This window comes from Pelophylax lessonae (assembly GCF_965119305.1).
Source record: "Pelophylax lessonae genome assembly, chromosome: 3".
NCBI classification, from domain to species: Eukaryota; Metazoa; Chordata; class Amphibia; order Anura; family Ranidae; genus Pelophylax; species Pelophylax lessonae.
The window spans coordinates 79,673,030-79,688,148 of NC_138770.1; the positions used below are offsets into that span (position 1 = coordinate 79,673,030).

General features: G+C 45.1%; 1 protein-coding gene across 1 annotated transcript in view; it reads left to right on the forward strand.

Moving 5' to 3' along the window:
* LOC309550365 (DNA (cytosine-5)-methyltransferase 3A-like) overlaps positions 1–15,119 on the forward strand; it is a gene marked incomplete at its 5' end in the record, with an annotated part of 96,203 nt that overhangs the window by 57,147 nt on the left and 23,937 nt on the right. Inside the window, one exon of the mRNA XM_082250761.1 lies at positions 424–493. Within this exon, the coding sequence (XP_082106887.1) occupies positions 424–493 (70 nt within the window). The remainder of the gene's footprint in view (positions 1–423; positions 494–15,119) is intronic.

The following is a 15,119-nucleotide window of genomic DNA, read 5'->3' on the forward strand; positions in this document are numbered from 1 at the left end:
TGAAAAGTGGCTATAAATTCGCCCACTCCTGTGTGCCGCCAATCAAAAGTAAAGTCGACCTGATGGGAAACTTCAGTTCCCCCAGCAGGCTCCGCCTACCCCTACTATAAAACTCCTCGGCCTTGTGCCTGTCAGTGTGATGGGCAGGAGAGGGCGGGAGTGAGCAGGGTGAACGCATGACAAATTCATGTACCTGTCTGACTGATTTATGGATTGGGCACAAGCATTGACACTTTTAGTGCTGTGCCCTGATATAATTCTAATGGGTGTCTACGAAACCATTTATGAATTCCCTACAATATCTCCCATGCACAGGGTAAAGTAAAAGTTGACTGTGAAAGATAAAAAAAATTCCTCCTTTGATCTGGAAGTGCCATAGAACTGCCATAGCTTGTTTTTCACTCTTATTCCCTGTCTCTGCAGGCAACTGGTCTCTATGGAAAGAGACAAACTGACTTTACAGGACTGTCTGGAACCTGGACGAGAGGCAAATGTAAGGAATAATTGGGGTGTGGGATATAGTGGAAAGGTCAACACAACAGAACATTGCTTCTAATGGGGCTTGAAGTCATGGAGTGACAGCAGATGTTAGATTGCAACCCATGTGATAAACCATTGCCATGCTGACCTTCTTGGTGCATTTTCAGTGGTGATCATTTTGTATTTTGTATTGTTTCATCTGTATACTGTATAAACTAGGGCTTTTTTTTTACCCCTCAGAGAATGGGTCCAAGAACACCCCTCTCCCATCCCACTCCCCTTGCCTCCGTCCCTACCCACCTCCAAGCACTGTTCCTTTTTTCCGACCCCTACCCACCTCCCAGTACCTCCTCTTTAAGAGAAAACAGAGCCAAGTATAATTTTGTGGTGCTAAGTTATCTCTATGAAATTTGGTAATTATAATAAGAAAAGCAGGACAATGGATCCCATGCAGCCAGCAACAGTAGCCCCCCCAAAGAAAGAATAGATCCCCCCGCAATAATAGACACTCCAAACATTAACAGATCCCGTAAACAGAAAAAGTAAACAACTGCGCTAAACCAAATAGATTGTAAGCAGCAACTTCAAGTGTGACTATCACCTTAGAAACAATGTATAAATATAAGTTGCGCTATATAGTGAAAACATATATGATATGTAAAAAAGTCCAGAGATAAAGTCCATATAAAGGCAAACAGCACGTCTGACGAAATTTCCTGTACAGGTACCGCTTACCAAAGGCTAATGATAAATAGGCCCAAAGATTCCAAGTGATCCACAGGAACCAGATCTCAGACGGACTTCGTATGTTGAATGGATCTCCTCAGTGTTGAGTGATCATGTGAAATGAAATAAAAAACGCCATAGCGTAAAACCACAAACAAATAGATGTAACACCCCAAGTGATGGGAATATCAGAAAGGTGCTGTAGTAGTGATAGTAAAGAACATAGACACCTCCAATCCTGTGAATATACTCCTTACCAGAGTAATAGAAAAATATTGCAGAAACAAATAGTGTAGAGGACCTCCCCCAATAGGACTGCAGCTTACCAAAAGGAAAGTAAATAGAGCACTTAGATCCCAATCGTGTCACCGAAGAGGGCTGACAAACATATGCCCTTACCAGCTCCAAAATGATAAAGGCAGAAAAAGGTCCTGATTTGCCTAAGCACTTCCGCTGCGAGCAAAACTCCAAATGCTGGTGTCTAGATATTCCAAACCAGGCGCCTCCAATGGGAACACTGATACAGGCTCAGCATACAGATGGTGATGGCCGTGAATTGAAAGAGAGGTAGACCATAGTGTAAAACCCACAAACAATTTATTAAAATAAAGGGCAAACACTTACAAACATGTAGATCAAAAAAGCCAAACGGAGAGATGTAGGGAGCCGCCGGCCGGACGGCTCTGCTCGCCCGTTCCTTCGTAGGACTGTAGCGTATGGGTGACGTCAGCACGCCGTGACCTGACGCGTTTCATCAAAGATGATGTTCTCATCCCAGCAACAATAGACTGCTTGCAACAATACACTGTTTCGCAACAAAAGATCCACCCTGGCAGTAATAGACCCCACCAGCAACAATAGACCCCTATCTCAACAATAGATCCCCTAGCAACAATAGATTCCCAGTAGTCAGCTTTAATAAACCCTCCAGCAGCCAGCAACAATAGACACCTCCCTCAACAGTAGATCCCGCTCAGCAACAGTTGACCCACTAGCAACATGATACTCCCAGCAACAATAGACCCCCCCAACAAAAATAGATACCCCTTGCCACTATATACATTCAGTTCCCCTGCATCCCCGATGAAAAAAAGCCCTGGTATATACTGTATATGACTTCCTCTGCTTTGGAAGGTACAATGTTCCCTAGAAGAGGGTGGACAATGTGCAGTATCAGGTGTTGCCTGTTCAAGCTGTATAAGGAAGGGGGGGGGGTCACTGTTTTTAATTCCTTCTAGCGTTGAATGGTATTTTACATCTGACTTATGAGTAAATATATATTTTTACACAAATTGAACCTCTTAACCGACAGAGCTGTACCTTTTGACTCCAGCAGTGCGGCAGAGGTTATGAGGTGGAGCAGGTCTGAAATAGCCAGACTTCCATCCTCTCCTGAATGTTGGGGTGGTCCTGGATGCCACCTTGTCCTGATCAGTCTCATGAGATACCATGGTGCTGGCTGCTAACACCATAGCAGCATACTGCCCTAGAGTATTATTGGTTTTTATGGTGGCGGTGGCCGTGCTGCCCACGGCATTGGTAACTCACAACGCTGATCCAGGGCAAATTGCTCATAGCACCCTGAGAGAACCAAAACGGCTACCCAGGATGCCACAGCACCCTGGCTGAGAAACATGGATCACATTGCCAAATTACTTTTGCTACAGTAAAAAATCAAGATATACACTTTGTTTTTGAAAAAAGTTCTAACTGGAAAATATCTCCTTGCTCATAGCAACCGACTAGCCATGGGCGTCCGCATGGGTGGGCAAGTGCCACCTCGGAATTTCAACCTTTAAAGTGGTTGTTAAGCCACTTTATACTACCCTGTCTGATCTGTTTAATAATCCTGTGTGCCCGTGCCCCTGTGTCTGTGTTTTTAAAAAAAGACTGTTCTTTACCAGTTTTCAGAGCGCCGATCGCCGCTCACGTGACCCGCCAGCTCCCTCCTCTCCATGTCTGACAGCTGCCTGCAGCGGGCAGGGCTGAGGATTCTCCACTGACGTCAGTTGGGAGGGTAGGAGGAGAGGCGAGAGAAGGAGAGAGGCGGCGGGTCTCGTCAGCGGCAATCAGCGGTCTGAAAACTGGTAAAGAGCGGCTTATTTTCCCCTTTAAAAATAAATACTCGCGAGTTACGGCTTGACATCAGCAGCCATGCTGACCACTGTCCTCAGGCCCCAGTGCTATCATTCCAGGAGAGGGGGAGCCCGGGGCAAGGAAATTGAGGAGATTTGTGGCCCCGTGCACAGAGGCATGGCACGTGATGTCACAGCACGTACTGACGTCATGTGCATGCATGCACCGCCTGCACAGACCCAAAACAGAGAGGGCCAGACCCAGTGGTGTGGGCAGTGAAGGGGGTGAAAACCTTGGGGGACATTACCGTAGCAGGGGCCCTCCTTCCGTTTGACCGTTTACGGGAAAAACATGACCTGCCCAGTAGTTATCTTTTTCATTATCTCCAACTGCGTCACATCTTCCAAAGCCAATTTACCACCTCCCAGGTGGAACCGTTTCCCTCAGATTTGGAATGTGTGTTGACCTGTGACACCACGCTTAAGACCCTTTCGACTGTGTATAAGGACATGTTTAGATTGACGCCTCCTAGCATTGTTAGATGTAGAGAGAAATGGACAGTTGAGGTGCCTGACCTTCAGGGCGATGACTGGGAGGAGGTATGGACTGAACCCTTCAAATATCTGGTGTCCGCTAGGGATAGACTTATACAGTTTAAATGTCTTCATAGGATATATTACACTCCAGCTTGCTTGGCCAGAATATACCGGACCTCGTCGGCTGAGTGCTGGCGCTGCTCCGCTTCCCCGGCGGACGCGACTCACATTTTTTGGGAATGTAACCAGATCCAGATGTTCTGGAGTGCCGTGACTGCCTGTCTTACGGAAGTGTTGCTGACTCCGATTCCGCTAGCCCCAAGGGTCTCTTGGGTCTGGTGGAGGAGGTAGTTCCCTCGGTGGCACATAGGACGTTACTTGTTATTCTCCTATTTTATGCAAAAAAGGCGATCCTACTGCATTGGAAAAAGGTGGCCCCTCCTTCGCTTTTATTTTGGAAGGGCTTAGTTAATGCTGTTTTGCCGTTTTATAAGGCGACCTACGTGTCTAGGGGTTGCCCCAAGAAGTTTGAGAAGGTTTGGAGGGCGTGGGTTGAATCCTCAGATACGGTGGGTTAGATGTATGCTCTTTATCGGTCAAGTTAGACACTGGCCCTGCGTCATGTGGAGGGCTTGGGTGGACTCTTTTGTTTTTCTTGTCTACTCTGTTTTTCTGTAACCGTTTGTTACTGTTTGATGTTCTTTTTTAAACTGAATAAAAATAATTTTTCAAAAAAAAAAAAAAAGTTGTTTTCATTTCAAATTCAGCATTCATTAAATAAATCCCTGGTGATCCTTCCATGAATATCCTTGTTTAGGCACTTCCTGTTATGTCGTGACAACTGTATTCCAGTTGGGCTCCTGTGTTGTCTCTCTGTCACATGCACCCCTTGTAGAGACTACAAGCAGCTGTGCTGGCAGACATTGCTCAAATACTTCAATAAATACCACAAAATAAAACCTCTAAAATCGGTGAATGTGATCCTCTGCGCTGATCGGATGTAAAAATACAATAAAACAGAGTTGCTGCTACTTCAAGTGTAAAATATAAATAAATAAAAGTTCAATATAGAAATAAGTCCAAAGGAGTTTCTAAAGAACTCTTAGTAGCGCAGTAAAAGGATAATAAACCTTATATGAAAAAAGTGCAAAGAAGTGCTTCAAACATCCATTGATGAATGATATGTAAACATATCCAAACAGTCTCTAATTGTCCATAAAATGTGAGGGATCCTTAAAGGGTGCTGATATAGGACCACCTTAAGGTAACACCACCACCAGTGCTGGGATATGGCTAGAAAACTCACTCACCAGAACACAATGCCTGACCACTCTCATGGACTAGGCAAAGACAGCATAGGTTTAAATGAGGGTAAAACCAACTCTCTCCTGGCAATCCTGGTTCTTGTACGGATAACTCCTCTCATTGGCAATATATGGATAAAGAGATAAAAAGCACTCCCATAGCGTGATATCGTTTATAACAATTTATTGAAATAACCATAAACCATCACACTCACATAAGCGTAGATCAAAATAGGCAGAAAACAAATGGTTCCAGAGTCTGGTATGCTGTATCGCTATCCGAAAACTCCTTCACCCTCAGTGTACAATTGTTCAGTCTGAACAATTGTACACTGAGGGTGAAGGAGTTTTCGGATAGCGATACAGCATACCAGACTCTGGAACCATTTGTTTTCTGCCTATTTTGATCTACGCTTATGTGAGTGTGATGGTTTATGGTTATTTCAATAAATTGTTATAAACGATATCACGCTATGGGAGTGCTTTTTATCTCTTTATCCATATATTGCCAATGAGAGGAGTTATCCGTACAAGAACCAGGATTGCCAGGAGAGAGTTGGTTTTACCCTCATTTAAACCTATGCTGTCTTTGCCTAGTCCATGAGAGTGGTCAGGCATTGTGTTCTGGTGAGTGAGTTTTCTAGCCATATCCCAGCACTGGTGGTGGTGTTACCTTAAGGTGGTCCTATATCAGCACCCTTTAAGGATCCCTCACATTTTATGGACAATTAGAGACTGTTTGGATATGTTTACATATCATTCATCAATGGATGTTTGAAGCACTTCTTTGCACTTTTTTCATATAAGGTTTATTATCCTTTTACTGCGCTACTAAGAGTTCTTTAGAAACTCCTTTGGACTTATTTCTATATTGAACTTTTATTTATTTATATTGCTCAAATACTGTTCACCACTGTTACCATCAGGAAACCAGTCTGGTGCAATGTTGTGTAGCTAACGTTGCAGCAAGTACATGTTGACAGGAAGTAAATAAAAATTGTTTGTGATGCACTAATATGTAATCTAGTTAAAGTAGGACAATTGGCAAAACTTTTTTTACAATTTTGGACAGAGCAAGGGAGGGTTATAACCCGTTTGTTTATTTTTTTGCCATCTGTGACCCATTGGGGAGATTTCCCTTCACTGTCCCCTAGCCAAACAGCAAGTGAGAGGAAATCCCGGAAAATCAAGGGAAATCTCTTGGGGTCTCCAAGGTCCCCATTGAAAGATTTCCACTCTAATACATTTCTGGGGATTTTCTTTTACTTTTACTTTCAATGATAATGGTAAACAGGACAAATAGAGAGAGTGGACCCAAAGTTCCATGGCTTTATTGAGGGCAGATCTTGTCAAACTAATATGATTGAACTTTTAGACCATATTACCAATGTTTTAGACCAGGGTGGTGCTGTGGACATAGCATTAGTGTTGAGCGAACACGGACTGTATTATTCGTGTTCGTACGGAATAATTGGATTTTTTGTACCCGAACACGGACACGGACACTTTACTGTATGTTCGGGTAAAAATCCGTGTTCGGTCGTTTTGTTTCCGGGTTTTGCATGCTTTGGCGCTCTTTTCATGGCGGGCTTTTAACAGCCAATCAACAATCGTTTAACTGGTGTGCCTTAAGCCATTCCAGCCATGCCTGCAAATGTCTCAGTAGCTGTGATTGGCCGTCTGAAGCATGTGACCAAGTCTTTATAAGTTCGAGGCAGCCGCAGCGTCTTCATTCTGCTGCTTAGATCAGGGACAGAGCACACATCAACGTGCTGGCTGCTGATTAGGGAAAGACAGGCAGGAAAAAAACATTTGTGTCCGGATAGAATTGAGGGACAGGTCGGAGTGTTTAGGCAGGGCGAGTTGTAGGCATTTTAGGGATAGAGTCTGCTGAATTATAGGGTCAGTGTCTTCTGCAAACTACAATCGATATTGCTGTGTGGGGGGTGGGGTGACTCTGCACTCAATCCTGATCTACGATCTCTTCTCAATCCTGTTAGGGAGAGGCTGCTGCTGCTGAATTTTAGGGAAACTGTGTTCTACAAACTACAATCGATATTGCTGTGTGGTGTGGGATAGGAGATAGGCAGGTGTCAGTGATCCACATCCATTTTTCTGTGTGTGAGCTGCAGTGAACACAATCTTTTTGGGGTGCAGTGAACACAATCTTTTTGGGGTGCAGTGAACAAAATCCTTTTTGGGGTGCAGTGAACACAATCTTTGTGGGGTGCAGTGAACAAAATCCTTTGTGGGGTGCAGTGAACACAATCTTTGTGGGGTGCAGTGAACACAATCTTTTTGGGGTGCAGTGAACAAAATCCTTTGTGGGGTGCAGTGAACACAATCTTTGTGGGGTGCAGTGAACACAATCTTTTTGGGGTGCAGTGAACAAAATCCTTTTTGGGGTGCAGTGAACACAATCTTTGTGGGGTGCAGTGAACAAAATCCTTTGTGGGGTGCAGTGAACACAATCTTTGTGGGGTGCAGTGAACACAATCTTGTTGGGGTGCAGTGAACAAAATCCTTTTTGGGGTGCAGTGAACACAATCTTTTTGGGGTGCAGTGAACAAAATCCTTTGTGGGGTGCAGTGAACACAATCTTTGTGGGGTGCAGTGAACACAATCTTTTTGGGGTGCAGTGAACAAAATCCTTTTTGGGGTGCAGTGAACAACATCCTCTTTGGGGTGCAGTGAACAAAATCTTTTTTGGGGTGCAGTGAACAACATCCTTTTTGGGGTGCAGTGAACAAAATCCTTTTAGGGTGCAGTGAACACAATCTTTGTGGGGTACAGTGAACAGAATCTTTGTGGGGTGCAGTGAACACAATCTTTGGGGGGTACAGTGAACACAATCTTTTTGGGGTGCAGTGAACAAAATCCTTTGTGGGGTGCAGTGAACACAATCTTTTTGGGGTGCAGTGAACAAAATCCTTTGTGGGGTGCAGTGAACACAATCTTTGTGGGGTGCAGTGAACACAATCTTTTTGGTGTGCAGTGAACAAAATCCTTTTTGGGGTGCAGTGAACACAATCTTTGTGGGGTGCAGTGAACACAATCTTTTTGGGGTGGAGTGAACAAAATCCTTTTTGGGGTGCAGTTAACAACATCCTTTTTGGGGTGCAGTGAACAAAATCCTTTTTGGGGTGCAGTGAACACAATCTTTTTGGGGTGCAGTGAACAAACTCCTTTGTGGGGTGCAGTGAACACAATCTTTGTGGGGTGCAGTGAACACAATCTTTTTGGGGTGCAGTGAACAAAATCCTTTTTGGGGTGCAGTGAACAACATCCTCTTTGGGGTGCAGTGAACAAAATCTTTTTTGGGGTGCAGTGAACAACATCCTTTTTGGGGTGCAGTGAACAAAATCCTTTTAGGGTGCAGTGAACACAATCTTTGTGGGGTACAGTGAACAGAATCTTTGTGGGGTGCAGTGAACACAATCTTTGGGGGGTACAGTGAACACAATCTTTTTGGGGTGCAGTGAACAAAATCCTTTGTGGGGTGCAGTGAACACAATCTTTTTGGGGTGCAGTGAACAAAATCCTTTGTGGGGTGCAGTGAACACAATCTTTGTGGGGTGCAGTGAACACAATCTTTTTGGTGTGCAGTGAACAAAATCCTTTTTGGGGTGCAGTGAACACAATCTTTGTGGGGTGCAGTGAACACAATCTTTTTGGGGTGGAGTGAACAAAATCCTTTTTGGGGTGCAGTTAACAACATCCTTTTTGGGGTGCAGTGAACAAAATCCTTTTTGGGGTGCAGTGAACACAATCTTTTTGGGGTGCAGTGAACAAACTCCTTTGTGGGGTGCAGTGAACACAATCTTTGTGGGGTGCAGTGAACACAATCTTTTTGGGGTGCAGTGAACAAAATCCTTTTTGGGGTGCAGTGAACAACATTTTTTTTGGGGTGCAGTGAACAAAATCCTTTTTGGGGTGCAGTGAACACAATCTTTTTGGGGTGCAGTGAACAAAATCCTTTGTGGGGTGCAGTGAACACAATCTTTGTGGGGTACAGTGAACAGAATCTTTGTGGGGTGCAGTGAACACAATCTTTGGGGGGTACAGTGAACACAATCTTTTTGGGGTGCAGTGAACAAAATCCTTTGTGGGGTGCAGTGAACACAATCTTTGTGGGGTGCAGTGAACACAATCTTTTTGGGGTGCAGTGAACAAAATCCTTTGTGGGGTGCAGTGAACACAATCTTTGTGGGGTGCAGTGAACACAATCTTTTTGGGGTGCAGTGAACAAAATCCTTTTTGGGGTGCAGTGAACACAATCTTTGTGGGGTGCAGTGAACAAAATCCTTTGTGGGGTGCAGTGAACACAATCTTTGTGGGGTGCAGTGAACACAATCTTGTTGGGGTGCAGTGAACAAAATCCTTTTTGGGGTGCAGTGAACACAATCTTTTTGGGGTGCAGTGAACAAAATCCTTTGTGGGGTGCAGTGAACACAATCTTTGTGGGGTGCAGTGAACACAATCTTTTTGGGGTGCAGTGAACAAAATCCTTTTTGGGGTGCAGTGAACAACATCCTCTTTGGGGTGCAGTGAACAAAATCTTTTTTGGGGTGCAGTGAACAACATCCTTTTTGGGGTGCAGTGAACAAAATCCTTTTAGGGTGCAGTGAACACAATCTTTGTGGGGTACAGTGAACAGAATCTTTGTGGGGTGCAGTGAACACAATCTTTGGGGGGTACAGTGAACACAATCTTTTTGGGGTGCAGTGAACAAAATCCTTTGTGGGGTGCAGTGAACACAATCTTTTTGGGGTGCAGTGAACAAAATCCTTTGTGGGGTGCAGTGAACACAATCTTTGTGGGGTGCAGTGAACACAATCTTTTTGGTGTGCAGTGAACAAAATCCTTTTTGGGGTGCAGTGAACACAATCTTTGTGGGGTGCAGTGAACACAATCTTTTTGGGGTGGAGTGAACAAAATCCTTTTTGGGGTGCAGTTAACAACATCCTTTTTGGGGTGCAGTGAACAAAATCCTTTTTGGGGTGCAGTGAACACAATCTTTTTGGGGTGCAGTGAACAAACTCCTTTGTGGGGTGCAGTGAACACAATCTTTGTGGGGTGCAGTGAACACAATCTTTTTGGGGTGCAGTGAACAAAATCCTTTTTGGGGTGCAGTGAACAACATCCTCTTTGGGGTGCAGTGAACAAAATCTTTTTTGGGGTGCAGTGAACAACATCCTTTTTGGGGTGCAGTGAACAAAATCCTTTTAGGGTGCAGTGAACACAATCTTTGTGGGGTACAGTGAACAGAATCTTTGTGGGGTGCAGTGAACACAATCTTTGGGGGGTACAGTGAACACAATCTTTTTGGGGTGCAGTGAACAAAATCCTTTGTGGGGTGCAGTGAACACAATCTTTTTGGGGTGCAGTGAACAAAATCCTTTGTGGGGTGCAGTGAACACAATCTTTGTGGGGTGCAGTGAACACAATCTTTTTGGTGTGCAGTGAACAAAATCCTTTTTGGGGTGCAGTGAACACAATCTTTGTGGGGTGCAGTGAACACAATCTTTTTGGGGTGGAGTGAACAAAATCCTTTTTGGGGTGCAGTTAACAACATCCTTTTTGGGGTGCAGTGAACAAAATCCTTTTTGGGGTGCAGTGAACACAATCTTTTTGGGGTGCAGTGAACAAACTCCTTTGTGGGGTGCAGTGAACACAATCTTTGTGGGGTGCAGTGAACACAATCTTTTTGGGGTGCAGTGAACAAAATCCTTTTTGGGGTGCAGTGAACAACATTTTTTTTGGGGTGCAGTGAACAAAATCCTTTTTGGGGTGCAGTGAACACAATCTTTTTGGGGTGCAGTGAACAAAATCCTTTGTGGGGTGCAGTGAACACAATCTTTGTGGGGTACAGTGAACAGAATCTTTGTGGGGTGCAGTGAACACAATCTTTGGGGGGTACAGTGAACACAATCTTTTTGGGGTGCAGTGAACAAAATCCTTTGTGGGGTGCAGTGAACACAATCTTTGGGGGGTACAGTGAACACAATCTTTTTGGGGTGCAGTGAACAAAATCCTTTGTGGGGTGCAGTGAACACAATCTTTGTGGGGTGCAGTGAACACAATCTTTTTGGGGTGCAGTGAACAAAATCCTTTTTGGGGTGCAGTGAACAACATCCTTTTTGGGGTGCAGTGAACACAATCTTTTTGGGGTGCAGTGAACAAAATCCTTTGTGGGGTGCAGTGAACACAATCTTTGTGGGGTACAGTGAACAGAATCTTTGTGGGGTGCAGTGAACACAATCTTTGGGGGGTACAGTGAACACAATCTTTTTGGGGTGCAGTGAACAAAATCCTTTGTGGGGTGCAGTGAACACAATCTTTGGGGGGTACAGTGAACACAATCTTTTTGGGGTGCAGTGAACAAAATCCTTTGTGGGGTGCAGTGAACACAATCTTTGTGGGGTGCAGTGAACACAATCTTTTTGGGGTGCAGTGAACAAAATCCTTTTTGGGGTGCAGTGAACAACATCCTTTTTGGGGTGCAGTGAACACAATCTTTTTGGGGTGCAGTGAACAAAATCCTTTGTGGGGTGCAGTGAACACAATCTTTGTGGGGTACAGGGAACAGAATCTTTGTGGGGTGCAGTGAACACAATCTTTGGGGGGTACAGTGAACACAATATTTTTGGGGTGCAGTGAACAAAATCCTTTTAGGGTGCAGTGAACACAATCTTTGTGGGGTGCATTGAACAAAATCCTTTTTGAGGTGCAGTGAACACAATCTTTGTGGGGTGCAGTGAACACAATCTTTGTGGGGTACAGTGAACACAATCTCATACTTCTGAACATTTGAGGGTGCTGCCTGTTCCATACTCCTCCTCCTACTGCTCAACCATCCTTTTAGGGGTACAAACAATAGTAATTGGGGCCTAGTGTGGTGGTGTACGTGTGAGATACATACACTTTCTTTTTGATCATATTTTCTATTCCGCTATTCAATTAAAACCTTTGGGGGATCAATTAAATTGCGTGATAGTCTGTGTCGGTACGTGTGAGATCCACCTTTCCAAGTTTTTGGGGTTCATCTCATACTTCTGAAGATTTGAGGGTGCTGCCTGTTCCATACTGCTCCTCCTACTGCTCAACCATCCTTTTAGGGGTACAAACAATAGTAATTGGGGCCTAGTGTGGTGGTGTACGTGTGAGATACATACACTTTCTTTTTGATCATATTTTCTATTCCGCTATTCAATTAAAACCTTTGGGGATCAATTAAATTGCGTGATAGTCTGTGTCGGTACGTGTGAGATCCACCTTTCCAAGTTTTTGGGGTTCATCTCATACTTCTGAAGATTTGAGGGTGCTGCCTGTTCCATACTCCTCCTCCTACTGCTCAACCATCCTTTTTGGGGTACAAACAATAGTAATTGGGGCCTAGTGTGGTGGTGTACGTGTGAGATACATACACTTTCTTTTTGATCATATTTTCTATTCCGCTATTCAATTAAAACCTTTGGGGATCAATTAAATTGCGTGATAGTCTGTGTCGGTACGTGTGAGATCCACCTTTCCAAGTTTTTGGGGTTCATCTCATACTTCTGAAGATTTGAGGGTGCTGCCTGTTCCATACTCCTCCTCCTACTCCTCAACCATCCTTTTAGGGGTACAAACAATAGTAATTGGGGCCTAGTGTGGTGGTGTACGTGTGAGATACATACACTTTCTTTTTGATCATATTTTCTATTCCGCTATTCAATTAAAACCTTTGGGGATCAATTAAATTGCGTGATAGTCTGTGTCGGTACGTGTGAGATCCACCTTTCCAAGTTTTTGGGGTTCATCTCATACTTCTGAAGATTTGAGGGTGCTGCCTGTTCCATACTCCTCCTCCTACTGCTCAACCATCCTTTTAGGGGTACAAACAATAGTAATTGGGGCCTAGTGTGGTGGTGTACGTGTGAGATACATACACTTTCTTTTTGATCATATTTTCTATTCCGCTATTCAATTAAAACCTTTGGGGATCAATTAAATTGCGTGATAGTCTGTGTCGGTACGTGTGAGATCCACCTTTCCAAGTTTTTGGGGTTCATCTCATACTTCTAAAGATTTGAGGGTGCTGCCTGTTCCATACTCCTCCTCCTACTCCTCAACCATCCTTTTAGGGGTACAAACAATAGTAATTGGGGCCTAGTGTGGTGGTGTACGTGCGAGATACATACACTTTCTTTTTGATCATATTTCCTATTCCGCTATTCAATAAAAAACCTTTGAGGATCAATTGAATTGCGGGATAGTCTGTGTCGGTACGTGTGAGATCCACCTTTCCAAGTTTTTGAGGTTCATCTCATACTTCTGAAGATTTGAGGGTGCTGTCTGTTCCATACTCCTCCTACTCCTCATCCATCCTTTTAGGGGTAGAAACAATAGTAATTGGGGCCTAGTGTGGTTTTGTACGTGCGAGATAGATACACTTTTTTGGATCATATTTCCTATTCCGCTATTCAATAAAAACCTTTCTAGGGCAAGATCTTAAATTACAGAAATATGAGGAGACCGTCAAATAAGGGCCGTGGCCTGGGTCGTGGTGCTGCTGGTAGAGCTCCTGTTGCAAGGAGAGGACGTGGTTGATCTGTGCCAGCTACACGCACAAGTGAAACACCTTCCTCAAGTGTGAGTAGGCGACAGAACCTGCATCAGTATTTGGTAGGGCATCATACGCCCCTAGAAGTGATGAGGCCAGAACAAGTGGAGGCGATAGTAGATTGGTTTGCTGCTGACAGTGCCTCCAGTTCCTTCACATTGTCTCCCACCCAGTCTACTGCAGAAAGGTCACAGTTGGCACCTGCAGCCGATGTCCAACCGTCTTTCACCTCACCCCCTTGCAAATCAGGCAAGCAGTCTGAGCCCCAAGCCATACAGCAGTCTCTTCTTCTTTTTGATGACTCTGTCAGCAGGGTTTCCCAGGGCCATCCACCTAGCCCTGCCCCAGAAGTGGAAGAGATTAAGTGCAGCGATGCCCAACCACTTATTTCTCAAGATGAGTACATGCAAGGATCATCGCAGCACGTCTCCGATGATGACGAAACGCAGGTGCCAACTGCTGCGGCGTTCAGCATTGTGGAGACCGAAAAGGAGGGCAAGGGTGAAGACTGGGTGGAAGATGATGTGGAGGACGACGAGGTCCTCGACCCCACATGGAATGAACGTCATGCAGGTGACCTGAGTAGTTTGGAGGAAGAGGCGGTGGTCGCACAGAGCCACCAGCACAGCAGAATAGGGAGCAGGGTGCAGAAGCGGAGCGGCCGTGCCCTAGACACTATGCCCGCTACTGCCCAACGCAGCAAGGGAACGAGCGCACCAAAGTCAGCTCAAAGGAGTTCTCTAGCGTGGAAGTTCTTTAGAAAATGTGCTGATGACAGGACACGAGTGGTTTGCACCCTGTGCAATCAGAGCTTGAAGCGAGGCATAAACCTTCTCAACCTGAGCACAACCTGCATGATCAGGCATCTAAGTGCAAAGCACGAGCTGCAGTGGAGTACACACCTTCAAAACCAAGAAACGTCTCTGGCTCATCCTGCTTCCTCTTCTGCTGCAGTCTCGGCCGCTCCAGCCACATCTGTAGTGATACCGGCACCTGCCACCCCGCAAACAGACGATCTGTCAGCAACACCACCACCTGGGTCACCAACAACCATCTCCACAATGTCCCGTGGAAGCGTTCAGCTTTCCATCTCCCAAACACTTGAGAGGAAGAGGAAGTACCCCCCTACCCACCCGCGATCCCTGGCCCTGAATGCCAGCATTTCAAAATTATTGGCCTTTGAAATGCTGTCATTCCGTCTGGTGGAGACGCACAGTTTTAAAAACCTTATGTCGGTGGCTGTCCCACAGTACGTCGTGCCCAGCCGCCACTACTTTTCCAGGCAAGCCATCCCTTCCCTGCACAACCAAGTGGGGGAAAAAATCAGGTGTGCACTGCGCAACGCCATCTGTGCCAAGGTCCACCTAACTACCGATACGTGGACCAGTAAGC